Source organism: Falco punctatus (genome assembly GCF_963210335.1).
Source record: "Falco punctatus genome assembly, chromosome: 2".
In the NCBI taxonomy this organism is placed as follows: domain Eukaryota; kingdom Metazoa; phylum Chordata; class Aves; order Falconiformes; family Falconidae; genus Falco; species Falco punctatus.
In genome coordinates this window covers 63,732,769-63,750,029 of record NC_137581.1, presented here as the reverse complement: position 1 = coordinate 63,750,029, position 17,261 = coordinate 63,732,769, and the positions used below count along the sequence as shown (strand labels likewise).

At 45.4% G+C, this 17,261-nt stretch overlaps 1 protein-coding gene across 2 annotated transcripts in view; it reads right to left on the bottom strand.

Annotated features, from left to right (window-relative positions):
* ARHGEF7 (Rho guanine nucleotide exchange factor 7) overlaps nt 1–17,261 on the bottom strand; it is a 164,911-nt gene that overhangs the window by 122,166 nt on the left and 25,484 nt on the right. The window contains exon 1 of one of the 2 annotated variants that reach the window (XM_080375532.1): nt 2,800–17,261. This exon is cut by the window's right edge and continues 25,484 nt beyond it. In XM_080375532.1, the coding sequence (XP_080231658.1) occupies nt 2,800–3,531 (732 nt within the window). In that variant the 5' untranslated portion in view covers nt 3,532–17,261. The remainder of the gene's footprint in view (nt 1–2,799) is intronic. The other variant, XM_080375528.1, reaches the window with a different exon arrangement.

The following is a 17,261-nucleotide window of genomic DNA, read 5'->3' as shown; positions in this document are numbered from 1 at the left end:
TCAAAAGATTTTAAGAACTGAATTAATCTACATCTGTGCAACAAACTTTTTAACTTTTAGATTTCAAAAATGTCCAGTTGAAGTGCAGACTTTCAGAATAAGTAAGGAACAAAAGGGCTCGTATTTAAAACGCACTCAATATTAAAAAAAATTACATAACAGAACAGTAGTTGCAAAAGAGTTTGAAAAATAACAATAGAGGGATGGATGTAAATTCTTTAAGTTTTTATTAGAAAAAAAATAAAGTATCATGGAAATAGCTTAGACTATAATGGTAGCTGAGAGCATGAAAGAAGTATGTGGTATATACTCCCAAGTCTATAGAAAAAGAATATTCATAAGTTGGATAGGAAAATTAATTCGTAAGTCTCTCAGATGCATCTAAAGAGCCTCTAAAAAAAACGCAAAAAAAACCACACAAAACAAAAAACCAACAAACTTCTCCCCAGACTTTAGCTAAGCCAAAGCCAGCGGAGACACACTAGGTCAGCAGGGTCCTCCAGCAGCCGCCCATCCCAGCACCCTGCTCAACACGGGGCAGGCTCGGGGCGGTGGGAGGCTGCGAAGCACCAGCGTTCCTCCTGCCTTGGCTGCCGGCCCAGCCTGCACACCACCCCCTGCAAACCCCACACCTCTGCACCACGAGGTCCATGATAAGCCCCGCTGACAGCTCCTGGCACGCCAGGCTGGTGGCAGGGTAGGCTGTGGGGAGCTGTGCCCCTCTGCAAACCTTCCTCTGGGTGCAGGTGCTGCGAAGGGGTGCCCTGCCCCAACATCAGAGATTTTCGCTCCTCTGACATAAAAAGAAATGAGCGCCTCTCATTCACGCTAACTGAGCTGTCCCTAGTTATACCACACACAGAACAGCACGTGAAGTTGGTAAACGCAGTTCTAACAGTTCTTTCTGTCATGCTTTTTTATTTACTTCATTGTTCAGTAGAGTCAGTTTCCCAGTTCTGGACCCCATTTTACTAGCCTTGACATCTGCAGAAGGGGAAAAACCTTTTCTGCCCCAAAGCTCAGGACCCAAAGCCCAAGATTTTGGAGAGGTGCTCAGAGAGGATGCCTGGTGTGGTGCAGTGGGATGGGCTGCCAAGATCCTCCCTGGGCTTGATGCCACGAGGCAAGAGAGCTGGGAAGCAAGGAGGGACGGGCAGAGCCTGCCTGAGCACATGAGTAGCCAGGCAGGGGATCCCTATGCTGAGGGGGTCCCTGCCCTCATCCCCACATCACACATGTCACCCTGGACAGCGGAGCAGGACATTTACCTGCTCCGGAGCCACAGTTTACAGCCCAGCGCCCTGGACAGCAGCTTGCACCTCAAGTACCACAGCAGCAAAGCCGCAGCGCCTGAGGAGCAGGCACATCCTTTTCAGCTCTGTTGCCCAAACAGCCACTTCTGGGGCAATGGTGGTGGGGAGAGCTGGCAGCAGCAGCAGTGGCTTCAGCTGTCCCAGCTAGCTCCACCGGCCACCGCAGAGGACCTTGAGTTACCCACACCCACACTGATGCCAACACACTGCCCCCACTCTCATCACTTCCATCGCCCATCAACAGTACTGTGGGCTCCCCTGGGCTTTCCGTATTCCCACACCACCTCCTAATTTGCTTGTGAATTTAGTAGGGGCAGGAACCCACTTACTACATTCCAGTAGAGTAGGACTCCAGTCCGAGCCAGGACCTCCATACTACGGTACAACATCAAACAGTAACAACCCCAAGTCGGCGGCAAACTGAAGAACTGAAGGGAGACAGCCCAATACTGAGCTGAAGGCACTGGTTTCCAACATTGTGGGTCAGCGGACTACTTGAAAGCAAGCCACAAAAGGTAACAAAAGCCCACTGCCAGCAGGCTCCAATGCGTGGTCTGCCAACTGCAAAATGTGAAAAATACGGTGTTATTTTCAAGCAGGGAGTTTTCCCACCAACAGAGCAGACAACCTTCATCGATCTCTTCTCCACCACCTCGTATTGGCTCACAAGGAAAGTTCTGCCAAGATGTGGGTCCTACGCGCTGCGTTTTCAGGCACCAGGTGAGACAAGGGCACTGTCCCGAGTCTCGAGGCGCAGCACCAACAACCAGAACCCTCCCGACCGGCTGAGCCACGACGGGAATTACGTATGCATACATAGCACAGAAAAGTTACCTGACAGAGCACATTTTCTTAAAACGCAAGGCAGAACAGGGTGCAATGCATTTTTTTCAACCCCAAAAAAGATGAGCCTTTTTTTTTTTTTTTCCACGGGCTAGCAAGCAGTAAAAGACACAAACAACACCAAAACAGCCTTCAAGAAAAATAACCATCAAACGTTACAATGTCCTTCAGAGGCTGGCGGGGATGAGCTGAATCACCTCCCCAGTGAGGTGAGGCACCGACTATTCCAGCAGTTGCGTAGCCAAGTTTGCAGCCGGCTGGTGGCATGCCAGAAAAGGTCCATAACCCCCCCCACACACACACACACCCAAAAAAACCCCTGCTTCTCCCATGCATGTCCAGGATCTTCGATTTGGAGAGCGGCGCATTTTTTTATGCAAAACACTTGCAAAGCCGTGGCCCTGGCGGGGAAGCCCTCCTCGGCCCGGCTGCCCGCTGCCGCTCCCCGCTCAGCCCCGGACCCCCCGGGCGCCGGCCCGGGGCTGCCCCCTCCCGCGCCCTTCACCCCCCGGGCCCGGGGGGTCCCCTCCCCCCGCGCGGGCGGGCCGGAGCGGGGGGCCCGGCGGCGGGCGAGGCCGGGTCCGGGGGCGGCGGGCCCGGCTGCACAAAGGGCGGCGGGGGGCGGCGGGAGCCGGGCACTTACTTTGTCTATGGTGCCCGGGAGCAGGCGTTCGAGCAGGCGGCAGAGCACCACCCCGTCCTTCAGGGAGGACTGGAGGAAGCCCTCGGGGTCGGAGATGGTCTTTTTGGGCGACTCCAGGACGCCCAGGGCGATCAGCCACGTAACGGTCTGCTCCGCCGAATTCATGGCGGCGGCGGGGCGGGGGTCGCGGCACCCCGCGCCTCGCGTGGGTTTTGTGTCTCCCCGGGCGGGGGCTTCAGACGGAGCCCGGCGCCGCCCCCATGTGAATGCAGATGACGACGCCCCGGCCCCGCCGCCGCCGCCGCCACAGACACATGCAGCTGCAGTGCCGCCTCCTCCCCGCCCCCCCCCGCCGCCGCCGCCGCCGCCGCCGCCGCCCCATGACATCACTGGCAGCGGCGGCGGGCGGCCCCGCCGCGCGGGGGCAGCGCGCCCGCGGAGAGGCGCGCGCCGCCCCGCACCCTCACCCGCACCCGCACCGAGGGGCGGGCGGCGGCTGCCCCCTAGCGGGCGGACGGCGCCTCCGCGGGCGCGCAGCGGGGCGCGGGGCGCCCGCGGCCGGGAGGCCGGCCGCCGCAGGGAAGGAGCAGGCGGTGACCGGCGGCCGTGGCCTCCCCCGGGGGCGGGGGGCAGCTGCCGGACTCCCCGGCCCCTCATTTCCTCCTCGCTCAGAGCCGTCCCGCAGGGGACGAGCCCCCACGGGCGCGCAGCGCCTGGCTGAGGGCGGCTCATTTGGTACCACCTACCTCGGGAGCCCCGGCGGCGGGTTCCCGGCCCCACCGGTCCCGTCCGCGCGGCCCGTGCGTTCGCCAGCCGCTAGCCGCTAGCCGTCCCCGGGCGCTAGGAAGCCCGTCTGGGAGCCTCGGCCCGACAGGCGCCACTCCCGCCACCGGCCCCGCAGCTCGCCCTGGTGAGGCGCTCAGAAGGGCTGTGACAGCCGACCTGAGATGGAGCGGTGACAGCCGACCCCGACCTGAGGTGGAGCGGGAGAGGTGACAGCATCCCTTTGCTGCTCCTGGCACAACCCATTCCTCAGGGCTTTGCTCCGGCTGGGCCCTGCGTGCGGTCAGCGTTGCTTCCCTAACACCTGGCGTGGGCTCCCCAGGGCCCCCCATTGCCGTCAGCCTCCCTGCTGCCGCACACCTGCAGGAGAGGCCACGCCGCCACGGCCCCCACTCGCCTCCCTTCCCCTCACACCCCACCCGACCCCCTCCGGGGACAAAACCGCCTTCAAGGCAGCATTGGAGGGGATGTTGCCAACCCTGAACTCATCTCGGTGGTTCCCCTTCCAGCCCGGCTCCCCGCGCCCGCCACCACCGCCACCCCTGAGCAGCAGGTCTGGTGGCTTCATCTCCTGGTCCAGAGTCCCCCCCGACCCGCGGGCCAGCCCACCCGCTCCGCTAAAAGACAGAGGTGCTTTGGGATTTGCAGCAACATAACCCAGCTCCAACATCCCATCTCCCTTCTAAGCTGTAATAGAAGCTAGTTTTCTTAAACGTTGATGCTGGAGGTGTGATGCCTCTTTTAAAATTTGTTAGCATTAACTGTTTGGAACTCTGTCTTTCCTTTTGCCCCTTCCAGATATATATTTTGAGCAACAGCTTCCTACCCGACATCTGGCTAGCTATGAAGAACACAAACATGGCAATTTTTTGCCATCAGAAAGCCATGTTGGATGGCCTGCCTGGAGATCTTTCAAAGAAGCTTGATTCAGGTGGGGGAACCATTTCCAAATCTTTAGAGGAGAAAAGTGAAAGTGCCCGAAAGATTTAGGAGCATGCCAATCCCTTCTGGCTTCGTTCCTTGTCAGACCTTCCCCTACAAGGTATTTACTGGAAACCACCCAAAACCTCTGCACTGTGCCCTTCTTTTATCCTGCCCTCCTGCATGTCCCAGTACTGTCCGCCTACACCACAAGCTTGTAGGACAGACAGGTATTCTGCATCCGCATCATCCAGCAAGTGGAACCTGTGCCATCGTGGGAATTTTGAAGTAACACAAAGAACGAAATACATAATTTTTGCTGATCTGCACTCCCTCTTCTTCTTTGTTTCACAATTAAAGCTGTTCTGATTCTCCTCTGTCCTGACTTTGGTCCCACTTTTGCTTCTGAATCATGAACTAATCATATCTTTATTTAACCACCCATTTTGATAATGTTTAAGCAATCTGAACTCTTTCTGAAGGCATCAAGGTGTGATTTGAAGCACCTTTTTCTGCAAAACTTTTTAAGTATCTTCAAAGCTGAAAAAGTAATTTTGGTACTGACTCTTGTAAATAAAGAATAGATGTAGAGCACGCATGCAGGTTCAGGTAACTTCTAGGTCTTAAATCTCTTTACACAAGCAAACAGATTTTTATGTTCTGTTGGGGTTTTGGGGGTTTAAGATCTGGACCTTTTTTTTGAACAAGAGAGAAAGAAATATCCTACGAAATATGTCAGCCAGCTTTGGCAGAGATCTAGCAGATTTAACAGTGCAATTTTCCATAGATAAAGATTAAGCAGTCGACAATTTATTTGGCCTTTTCCAAGCTTTTGTCATATTCTTATGAGAAGTTACTAAGGAAACCAGGTAGGCACGAGGTAGAAGGTAACTTTCTGCCATGGATTAGCAAGTGGTTGAAAGACAAAGCAGCAGGAATAAATTGCCAGTTTTCAATTTGGCCAGAAAGTTACCAGTAGAGATACCTCCTCTATTCTGTGCTATGAATTAACTGAAAGGCTCCAAAAGGCAATTGTACTTGTGTGGGCTTTAGTCTTTTAGCCTGAGCAAGAGGTTTTAGAGCAGAGAGAGCAGGAGAGGAAGAAAATAGCAAGTAGAGAAAGCTGCTGCTTCATTTTGGACTCTCATTTTCATTTCCAGCTGTTAATACCTTGTCTGCATGCCCCAGCACAGCAATGAGATGCTCTGGCCGGATACAGGACTCTCTGCTTTCCCGGTGCCAAACTGAGGTCAGGATTTCAATGGGGAGGAGACTAATTAAATATCAGTCCAGCTTGAACAGAAATTGCCCTGACAATCTGTAATTAGCTATATAGGGGTCATACCGAATCAATCGCAGTGCTGGGATTCCCATGCTATAGGTAATTATCTCTGTAGTTTTAGCCTAGGGAGGTTTACGTCCCTCTGAGTGAAAACCTCACCCCAGCAAAGCAACACTTCTGTATTAAACTCGGAGATACATTTCCATGTCTAGTTAAACCTGCTTTTCAAAAGTATCCGAAGGCTCACAGGGGAGCTAGTCTTTTGCAGTTACTGAAACCAGCTATCACGAGTTCAGTACCACCAGCCCTCTTTGCTGTTGATTGACTACCTGTCAGCTGAAGGTGTCAGTTAAAATCTATATGTCAAAGATGGTGTTGGTGAACTTGGGAAGGCAGATCCGTGAGCTTTGTGGTATTGGCACAGGTGACAACGGAGGAAAAAAACACAACAGAGAACCAATTATTTCATTATCTTCCAAGCTGCAAAGTAGTTTAATAGGCAGATGCAAAATTCTAGTCCTGAGAAGCCTGTCAATCAAGCATAAATAAATGAGTGCCATACAGGATGCAGGTAAAGTACTGATGCAGGAACACAAATGTGGGACTCACAGAGCAGGGGCAACAGCAGTGTGATGCTCAGGGCTTCAGTGCTCAGCTCCAGGGCAGCGTGGTGGGTGGCCAGGCAGACTTGGGCCTCTCAAACAGGATTCACAGTATGCAGTGTGCTGAATGCAGACACATCCAAGCCAGTCCCCAAAAGAGAAAAGCAAAGGGAAAGGTGATTCTAAACCTCTTTCTTTCATGGGGGCTGCAGGCACCTCGTGCACGGTCTACGGGAAAACAGGGATGCTGGACATGGTTAAAGCATTTAGCTGAGAGAGATGCTCCAGAGTTCAGTTCCCAAATTTATTTCCCCTGGACATGGATTTCAAATGTCTAAAGCCTCTATTCCACTTGCTCTACTGCTTCCTGGGCAAGTGCCTTTAGGGTCTATTCAAAAGCAGAAATACTGTCACCATGTCTTTATTTAAAATCAGTGCAGCCTACTGATACCACGCTCTGATTGAGTTCAGAGCCCAGGCTGCTGCCAGATCCTTGGCTATCCTAGTCTTAGCAGTCAAAATTGTCATTAATGTCTGCTTCATTTGATGGGGTAACTAAGACAATTCTCTGTGTTATAAGCTTTATTGCAGTCATGGGTGCTTTTGTAGCTTTTACCCTGGCTATGATCTTTAGTTGGAAATATCCGCAGAGTCCTCTGGCAAGTCTGCAATAGCCCAAAATGTAGCTCTGCTTCCGTGCTCCTGAGAGCATCAATTCAACAGCTACGCTGCCTTTGTCTTCTAAGTGCAGTTCAGGATAATGGCATTGATCTGCTACATTCTTTATACTTTCAGAAACCAACAATAAGTGTCTCTGCTTTAGGAAGGGGCAAATATAAAATGAAGGTCCTTGCCATGAAGGGCTTAGTCTAAATCACAGATGATAGAACATGAAGGATAGACCTGAGAAGGAAAGAAATGAGGAAGGACAATAGGCAGCAGTGCAGTCACACATAGGCTCTCTGCACAGAAAGAAATCTATTTTTATTGCCATTTTGAAAGTTTTATTCACACTTAATGAGGACTGGGTAAGAAATGAACGACAAGAATTGAATGGCTAGAAATCAAAATGGCTAAAATGATTGAAAATGTTTTGCATTTAAACAAAAAAAAAAAAAGAAGCTGACATTTTCAGATTTTAACACATGCATACTGAATGAATAGTATTTGCCAAATTTTGCCCAGTATTTTGTTAGCATGAGATGAAGTTAAATGCTTTTTTAACATTGCCAGCCGGGTGGAAGCAAATCAGTGGTTCCCCTGGGGAAGGTCTTGGGGGAGGGGAGTTGGCAGTGAGTTCCACCGTTTCAGGCTAGCCACAGAGAAAGCTGTGTCCTGCAAGCTGAAATATCAGATGCAGATCCCCAGCTGGTGGCAGTTGTCACAGCTCCCTTGAAGTTAATGAATCTGTGACATTTTTTAAACAGCAAGCTCTAATACTTTTGCAAAGAGCTCTGATCACGGAGGACTGGCATAACCATCCATAAAAAGGGCAAAGTGGATTCTAGGATGTATCTAACGAAGGATTTTGGGCAGAGTAAAGGTAAGAAAGGGTGTTACAGAGTTGTTAGTAAAACCTCATTTGGAGTATAGCACAGGGACTTGGACACTCATGTTCCAGAAAAATTAAACCACACTGAAACAGAGTCATTAGAAGACTGACAGCGATCTTATGGGAGCTTGGCTTGTTTGCCCTGGTGAAACAAAGCCTGAAAAAGGGTACAGGAGGGCTGGCTATAAATACATCACTAGGTAAATATCACCAATAGACAGGCAAGAAGCTGTTCAAGCTTAAGGACAATGCTAGCACAAGAACAAATGGATATAAACAGGTTCTGAATAAATTTATGCTGAAAATCAGAAAGACACTTGGTTCTTCCATAATAATCTTCAGTGCTGATAAGAAATAGTGGGGCAAACAACACAACCATTTTTAGAGGGGAGTGTAATGAGTGGGTTAAAGTGATTATATGACTTGACTGCAGTAGCAGGGGCTGGACTTCGCCCAGGCTCCATTCCTCGGCAGACTTCATGTTATGCCTACCAGAATCAAAGTGGGCCAAGCATTCATCATGACGGATAAGGTTTAGTGAGAGAAGTCAAATAAGCAGAACCACAGTCAAAGCCATTCTTTCACTCAGAGTGAATGCTAATGACATCCGTTCATTGCAGCATGGAAAATTCACTTAGTGAACTAGGTTAATGGAAGAAAATCCTCTTCTCTGAGATATAGGCCCATTGGGTTGGATGCTACACATAACAACCCTTGGATGTATTTCGTAGAGTCCTTTTCTAGTCATATTTTTGAATCCTATAAAAGTTTGCTACAGATCTATGCCTCTCTTGTTTTTAAACATGCAGCCATTACCAGAGTGAAGTAGCGTCCTGTTGCTAGTGTGAATAGCCTGTCCTCCACTTTACTCCAAAGTCCTTGGCAGTAAACAGATAGTTTTCAAGATGTTTCTGAAGTACGGGAGGATGGAAGGGCAGCACATGGGATGAGAGACGGGAAAAGAACACAGAGATGCTAGAGGCTCTTGGTTAATGCATTGAGCAGGAGCACAAAATGTACAACTCTCCCGTCAGCATATTTATGATAGCATTTCCACACTCTGGTCAGGTAAAGAGAAAGAGGACTAAATGTGATGGGATCGGTTAGTTGGTGAAGTTTGTAAGAGGACTCTTATTCACAGTTGTATGAGCGGTCAACACACTGGGTACATTTGATAAAACCATCGACCTGGATCAGTCCCCACTCACAGGGGAAATCACTGTCTCCCCATGGCACAGCAAGTGTTGCCATCTGTCACCCTTGCTGGTTTTTGGGTACAGGGGTTGCACTCGCTGGTACTGACAGCAGGGAATGGTCAGGGGAGGGTTTCAGAAACTTGCTCCCTTTGGCACCTGGCCAGAGCCCCAGCCTGGCAGGCAGCAGGGCTCAGCGTAACGTCTATCAGCTCGATCAGGCTTTCAAGTGCTCTCTGGACTATTTTTGCAGCAGACCACGTGAGCTGGTGGAGCTTTTATTTTTAGTCCTACAGTATGATTTGTTGACTATGCCTGTTTCCTATGCAGTAGGTACTGAAGTGCCAAGGCGCTTAGAAGCCTTCTAATGATCCATCAATAAATGTTACAGTCAATATATGTCACCATCTGCCTTACAGTTAGCATCTGCACCCTTCCAGCCCTTATTTATAGCATGTCCATTTAGGTTATATACCTTTGTATCATCACTGGTTCAATTCAGGTTTACTTCTGACACTCTCAGTCAGCAGTAAGATGTTTTCCTAGTGCTCCTTTTGAACGAAACCAAATACTAAATAAACTCTTCCAGCACAAGCCCTGCTGAAGGCTCACCCAGCTTGTTGGAGCTATACCTCCCCAGACTAAAGGGTTTGCATAGATGCTGTTACTGGGTAACAGAGGAGGGCAGAGGGCTGGCTGGGGCAGCGACTGCCTGCCCCATCAGACAGGACACACAGGGATGGCAGCCGCTGAAATCTTGTACTTCACCCCAGCATCTCTGGGCACCTCTGGCTGCTCTCTTTTTTATTGATGAAAAACTGCAGCCACCCAACAGAGACAGATTATGGTGGTGGTTGTGTGGCTCCGCCCTCTGCCTTTTTCTCTTTAAGTTCCCAGTGTTTACGAATCCCAGTCTTGTGTGGCTTTCCTTGGCTTCTATAGTCCTTTTTTGCAGCAATTAACCATTTCAGTGCTCTTAGTTTTGGCCAAATAAAACTGAAAAGTATGCTCTGATAAATTAGTAGTCACTTGACAAGCACCTTACCAAACAAAGTCTTCCAGAGGCCCTCAATCCTAAAGATCTTCAACTTTATAAAAGCCAGGGTGCACACACAGAGTCACACCAGAGCTGATTAGAAAGGAGAAATAACAAAGACACTGACACGCTGGAGTTCCTAGAGTTCTCAAGCTTAGGTGACACCATCATTTAGTGAACAAACCGTCTATAAGGTCTGCCCTCATATGCCATGTTCTCCTATGCCATATTCTCCTGTCATATTTCAGGTGTAGTCCACTGAAGTTATTACTCCATATAAAAGTGTCCCTTGTAAGGAGAGCATCAGGCTTTCATTACTCAGTGCCCTTGTGTTAAACCTCGTGTTTCCAACAAAGTAATGGGATATTCCTGCTTTTAAACTCAGGAATTGGACTAGAAAACATTGGGTTGAACCATGGGCTGAAGACTGTCTGAAATTTTTGTCTCCTTTTTCTTTGATCATGTTTGCTACGTTCCCAATGAAGAGTTTCTGAATTCACGTAAAGTGTATTTTGAAGACAGCTCTGCAGCCGTTGCTGCCACATCTTTCAGCCAGTTTCCAGAAGGCATGTTCCAGATGCCTACTGGATATGGCTACAAAAAGGAAAGATGTTACATAGGTAAGATAAAATCTTTTCTTAAATTAAGCAAAGTAAGTTTTTCAGTGTTTACCTTGGATTTTCTAGGGCACATTCAAAGCACTGCAGATCTCTGTATGTTTTTAGCATGTTAGAAGTGATGCATGACGTGATATTTATAAATCTGTTTTACATTAATCAGTAATTGATGATGGATTGACTCTATACATAGTTACTTTTCAATCTAGAGAGTGTTCAGTCCCATCTCTATTAATAATCTCTAATCAGTGAAACAGACCATGATAAAAGCTGTGTAAGAAAGCTTCCTTCTTTACTAATTGGACTAGACTTGGAAACCAGAGGCTTTCCTCAGAGCACTGCCTATTTTCCTCATAATTATTTGCATATTCAGTTCAACAGCAAAACAAGTCTATAATTGTTCAGCTCAGAAAGGAAAAGCTTCTTATCATGTACATCAGTCAGATGAAAACATGTGCAATCGCTACATCAATGCCAAATAGTACTAAATCAGTACTACCTGCACTAATTTAGTATTAGGAAGTGTCTTAAACAATAACTTAAGAAGCAAAGGACGTTAAGGGAAGGAAATTGGCTGGAGATGTTGTTTAATGTATCCTTGTTAGTACAAGGAAGAATTTTTGCACTGCTCAACATGTAAATTACATTTGCCATCTAATTGCACCAATTGAGGCAATCTGAGGTAGTTTACCATTCAGAAATGTTTTGTAACCTATTTATATTTGATGTGTAACTCACAAGAGTATTGACATAATCTTTAAATTTAATAATATGGGTGGGGTCAGATCTAAATGTGAGCCACCCACTTTGATGTCTGACATAACTAATGTACGCAGAGAAGCTCAAATGCTGCTTGGCTGTGCTGCTGTGGACTGAACATCACAGCCTAACACCACTGGGAAGAAACAGCAACACCAAAATAACTTGATCTAGTTATTTAACTTTCCAAATATATACTAGGAAATGAGACAAAGCCTGCAAAAAGGAAAAAAAAAGAAAGAAAAAAAAAGGTGGTGTGGTGGTAAAATAAAAGAAGCTTGAAATGGAGTGTAGTTCTTGCGATTCAAACCCACCTTGTTTTCTCATCATTTTGCCCCGTCCAAACTCACAGGACTGTCTGGACCAGTAATGATTACTTTAACATCATTACATTCCATATGTGTCTACTGGTCAAGTACTTCTTGAAAATAGGATTATTTAATTAGTTGATATAGAAGTTCAAAACACCAAAGTCCATGCTCAAGAAAATTCTCACAAAGTAACTAGGAGTTTTATAGGAGAAAGGGATGATGAAAAAACTCAAAGCCCACTTCTGGCTCTTTTTATATCCTAAATTTCAGTACAAAACAAAGGAAAAGTACTGTTTTGAACATAAAGTATGGAATCCCATATTATCTTTCATTCTAAAGACCTCATTGCAGCAGACAAATTTAATCTGTGGCAACTTCTGCCTCCAACTTCTGTGGATGAGAATAAACCCATCTATCAAACTTGTAGCTGAATAACATTTAAAAGGTAACACTCTGTTTTCAGGGGTGCAGTTTCCCAGGCTGAGGATTTGATTGTAGAAACCTGTGTAGAACAGGGGACAGACTTTCACAAGGACTGCTCCATCTTTGATTACAAGCTCAGACAGCTCAATCGACATGGTACAGATGAGGCTGAGCCACCAGAAAGCCAGTCTTTCACAAGTGTGCTCCCCTGTGCTGGTTTCAACTTCTTGTTCTTGACATCAAAGCTGTTCAGAAGTTAACTTCAAGCTTGGGTTGTTTTCTAAACCAGCTAGGAGAAAAACGTAATCAGCCACTGTCGTGCCTGTACGACTGCACTCCTTTTGCTCAAACCGACATAAAAATAAGTCTTTTGTACACATCTTCCATACAGATATGAAATATTTCAAGAGAAAAACCAAGCATCCCTGTTTCCTGTCATTCACAAGGTTCTGAAATGGCAAATGAAAAGTCAAAGACACCATCCACTGCTGCCATTTCCTTAAAAGTGGAACTGGACCATTTATCAGCTCTGATAAGGGAGCACCTCTCTGAATCTGCGCTTAACATCTTTCCAGGAAAGATGCTTTTCTGCTGCTGTGGAGGACTGATCTTACACCACCATACACCACTGCACTGTCCTGCTGTACAAAGGAAGTGCAAAATGATGAGAGAAACACTAATACAGGAAGGCTGTACATTTTCCAGGCTCCTTACCTCATTATGTTGAAAACCAAGTTTCATTTTTCCCAAATTAAAAGTCAATGGGGAGAACTCCAAGGGGAACTTCATAGGGATTTTCCTTCCTCACTCTCTCCTCTTGATTTTAATCATGAAGAAATAATTCATGTCCAGGGAAAATTGTTCTGAACTTCTACGGATTTTGACTAAAGATGTAAATAAAGATTCGTTTTTACACAGAAGTTGCAACAAATTATTAATTTAATAAATGCAACACTGTGTTTGGACCTGAGCTAAAAATTTTGCATACATAAAACATAAGAAGTGAAAAAAAATTAAGTAATTAATTCTGCAATTACTTGAGGTCTTTATCTATGCTCTTTCAGCTAGTATCCAAGTTTCTTCAGGGGCTTAAGTCTTGAATGTATGAATTAGCTAGTTCAACACCATAATACTTGTTTAAGCATTACATGAAAACACTCTGTAATGCATCTGACTTAAACAGCAGCTATAAAGCGATCCCACAATTTTTATTCAGTCCCTGATAAATACACTGAGATCTTCGCCTAAATAACTGTAAGAGCAGACCTTCTGCAGTAGTAATGAAACATAATTAAATATTGGGTGACAAAGTTGGATAGACTTATTGACATGGAAGAAGACTTTTCTCCTCAAAAAGACACAGCAGGATTGTTTGAGGAGCCGCTACTATTCCATACAATAAGGAGATCCAAATCTAGCCCAAGACACATTTATTTAAGACTCTGTTTGTACCTTTGAATTTGCAATGCACCAGACAGATTATTGGCTTTATTTCAAAATACATTTTAGGGTTGTATTTATTAAATGATATAAGTCTATTTGAAATATACACATATATAATTTACAGCAAAATAACCTAACGAGAAAGAAATGATGGCACATCATGCCTGCAGGACTGCAAAGCTGATACAATTTAGCTTCCTCTTCCAAAACGAAAAGAAGAACTCAGAAAAACTAAGCAAACAAACTTTGAAAGAATTCCACTTATTATTGTCAAATATTGTTCTTTTACTAGGTTTGTAAACACTAGAATCTCACATAAGCAAATTTAGCTTCAACAAAGGCATTAAATTGTTTATGGTAAAATACAGCTGTATATATTTTGATCACTGTTTCAAGCCAAGAAAAGTTTTGTTTCAAGTTAAAGGACCTAAAAATAAGATGACTGTCAAGAAATACTCAATTTTAGATTGTGAACTTTGACACTGTCCTTTAGTCATAAGTCTAAGAATAAATTAAAAAAAAAAACCCTAAGTGCTACAACTGTATTTCCTGCAACATATGTTCATGACTGAGGTATTTCAGTAGCACAGGATGTGCTCAGATGGAACGGAAACTGCCTCTCCGTAACAGCCAGTTGAGCTCCCAAAATATAGATGAGTTTGCTGACCACAGCACAACTAAGCCTCAGCTTTCTACTGAGGCAAAGAGGTATTAATACGCTCACAGCAGGAATAATACACTCACAGTTTGAATAATCAGTTAAAAGTATTGAAACATATTCAAGAAGAAAATGAGATCTGCAGACAGCTATTCTTTTAAAGGCTTTAGATGATGCAACCCTGCAAATTTTCTTCACCGGAAAAAATTCTTCTCTGAAAGGGTGGTCAAGCATTGGAACCAGCTGCCCAGGGATGTGGTGGAATCACCGCCCCTGGAGGTGTTTAAAAAACATATAGTTTCAGTGCTTAGCGACATGGTTTAGTGATGGACTTGGCAGTCCTGGGTTAACAGTTGGACTTGATGATCTCAAAGGTCTTTTCCAACCTGCATGATTCTATGATTCTGTGAAATGGACTGGTGTCCATCATGGTCATTAGTTACCATGACCTGTTTTAAGACTTGGGAAGTTTGTGGCACTGGTAGCACAAAGGAGTGGAAAAGCCTGTTTGAGAGAGGCATTCAGATTGATGCTGAACTCTAAATAAAAGTTACACACATGGGAACTAAGCAAAATCATTACTTCTTCTGAAGAAAGCTCATATAACCAACATGAAGCAAAAGGGAATAAAATAAGTTTTAAATCCATACAGAAACTTCCTCTCAGCTACGTTAACCCCCTGTTGCCTCGAGCACGCAGTGTTAAAGAGTGTAGCCAGCCAGCCAGCCAAGGGAAGGGATTTTTCCTCTGTTGTGAGGATGTTATTCCCATTTGAGGTGCTGCATCTGGAGGAGTACATCCTGTCCTGGGCACCCCGGTACTGGAGACTTGCTGACAATCTGGAGCCAGAGGGCCACGAATATGGTCCAGAGGCTGATGCACAGCACACAAAAGGAGAGGCTGGGAATGCTGGGCTTGCTCTGCATACCTCGTGTAGAGGAGACCAGACCAGGCGCTTGTAGTTATTCAAAACCCAACTAGAGAAAATACTGCATAAGCCTTGCTTTGAGCTGGAGGCTGGGCTAGAAACCTCCAGAGGTCCCTTCTGACACAAATTATTCCACCATTCCGCTCTGGGATTATGTGAGGTGAAATGATAGATGTTCGCCTTGCAGGGAGTGCAGACGTTCCACCGTTGGAAGCTGGCCATGGGAGGAGAGCACGCTTGCATGACACGAGCTACCATCTAGGGGCAAACTAGTCAAACTCTTGGCCGGCTAGTAGCACCAGCCATCTAGCTAATTTGAAGCTAAATCTTTCTGAGGGACAAGATATATAGCCCTGCTACCTAAAGTTGTTTCCCTGGAAGGAATGGCACCTGCAAAGAATTGTCCAGTCTGACATCCCAAAACCAGAGGTAAATGCAAGGGACACCTACCTGCTTTTCAGCTGGAGAGCATTTTTATACTGGAGACCTGAAAATGGAAATCAGTATTTAAAAAAATAGTGAAATAAAGTATTTAAATGCCAATGACTTAGCAAAAATCCTTGATGTAGTGACTTTAGAAAACTTGTGTCTTTCCAGTGTGAATAAACTTATCCAGCTAAAATATGAAAGCAAGTTTTGATGATTCACTATCAAGAAGTTACTCACTGTGAAGATTCTAACTTTAAGTACTTGAGGCAAAAATCAAAGAATGATAAGAATAACAACAGGCACATGTGCTAATGAAGCTACCAACAATAGCAAGGGGAAGGTGAAAATGCAAGGCAGAACAACAGCACAGTACACAAAATACATGACCTATGTGAAAAGATGGAGCAAATCTTCAAATATGTAGAAAGGCTATTGCAAACCATATGGAAATAGTCTTTTCCATGTCTGTGGTGCATGAAATGAGAAAGAACAGTTTTAAACTACAGCAAGGCAAATTCAGATTGGACACTGTGAAGACAGAAAAGTCTTCACAGCTTTTCTGGGGACATGTTGTAACTTTAGCATTGTTAGCAACCTCTAAGAAAACATGAGACAAATATCTGTCAGAAGGGATATATCTACACGTGTTCCTGCCTGGCAACAGGAAGATGCACTAGATGAACTTTGATGTTCTTTCAAGTCCAATGAATTTGTGCAGAAGCTTCTATATATCAAGCATAGGAATACAAAAATATCACTAAGGCTAAATTACAGTCTAAAATACAATCTGAACTAGAATTACAGCTATAAATTAAAAATCAGTAATCAATGAGCTTTAAAGAAAAATAGCTAATCTTTTATTGTGATGGTATTTGCTAATGGAAATTCATACTAATCACTCTGAAATTAAAAAAAAACTATATAGGAATAAGCTCAAGGCATTTTATCACTCAGTACTGAATAAGCAGATGAGACAGCAGCCAGTTATCTAATGGAGCCTCCATGACTACGACTTAAGACGTGACCTGTGTTATGGAGAATGTCAGACTACATAATCATCACTCTCACTTCTGGTTTTAAAATGCAGACACAAACCAGGATTTCTCTTTGGTCACCCAAGACCAGAAAGACTGAAACAATATCAGTGATCGCTTGTGATTTTCTGGGATGAGAAGTTGCATTCACAAGAATAGCTCTGATTTACTCTTCAAGAGTTTTCAGGGAAACAAAACAAAACAGAACAATCCCAATTTGTTGGCATGTCCTTCAAGATAAAGAAAACAGCAGCCCAAAATGAACCTCCGAGTGCTGGTAAAAGGCTCTGTGATTTCTTGAGCAGCAGCATGATGTTAGGCAACCAGCATCTTTTCTTTTCTTCTTTCTCTTCCTCTGGGCTATTTCAGGAGGTGACCTCATCCATATATCTAATAAGATCACAAAAGCTCAAAAGCATAGTATGCTGAGCTCACTGATGTTCTTAGCTCTGTCTCTTAATAATTACTTTTACAATGCCTCCTCTTGTAAG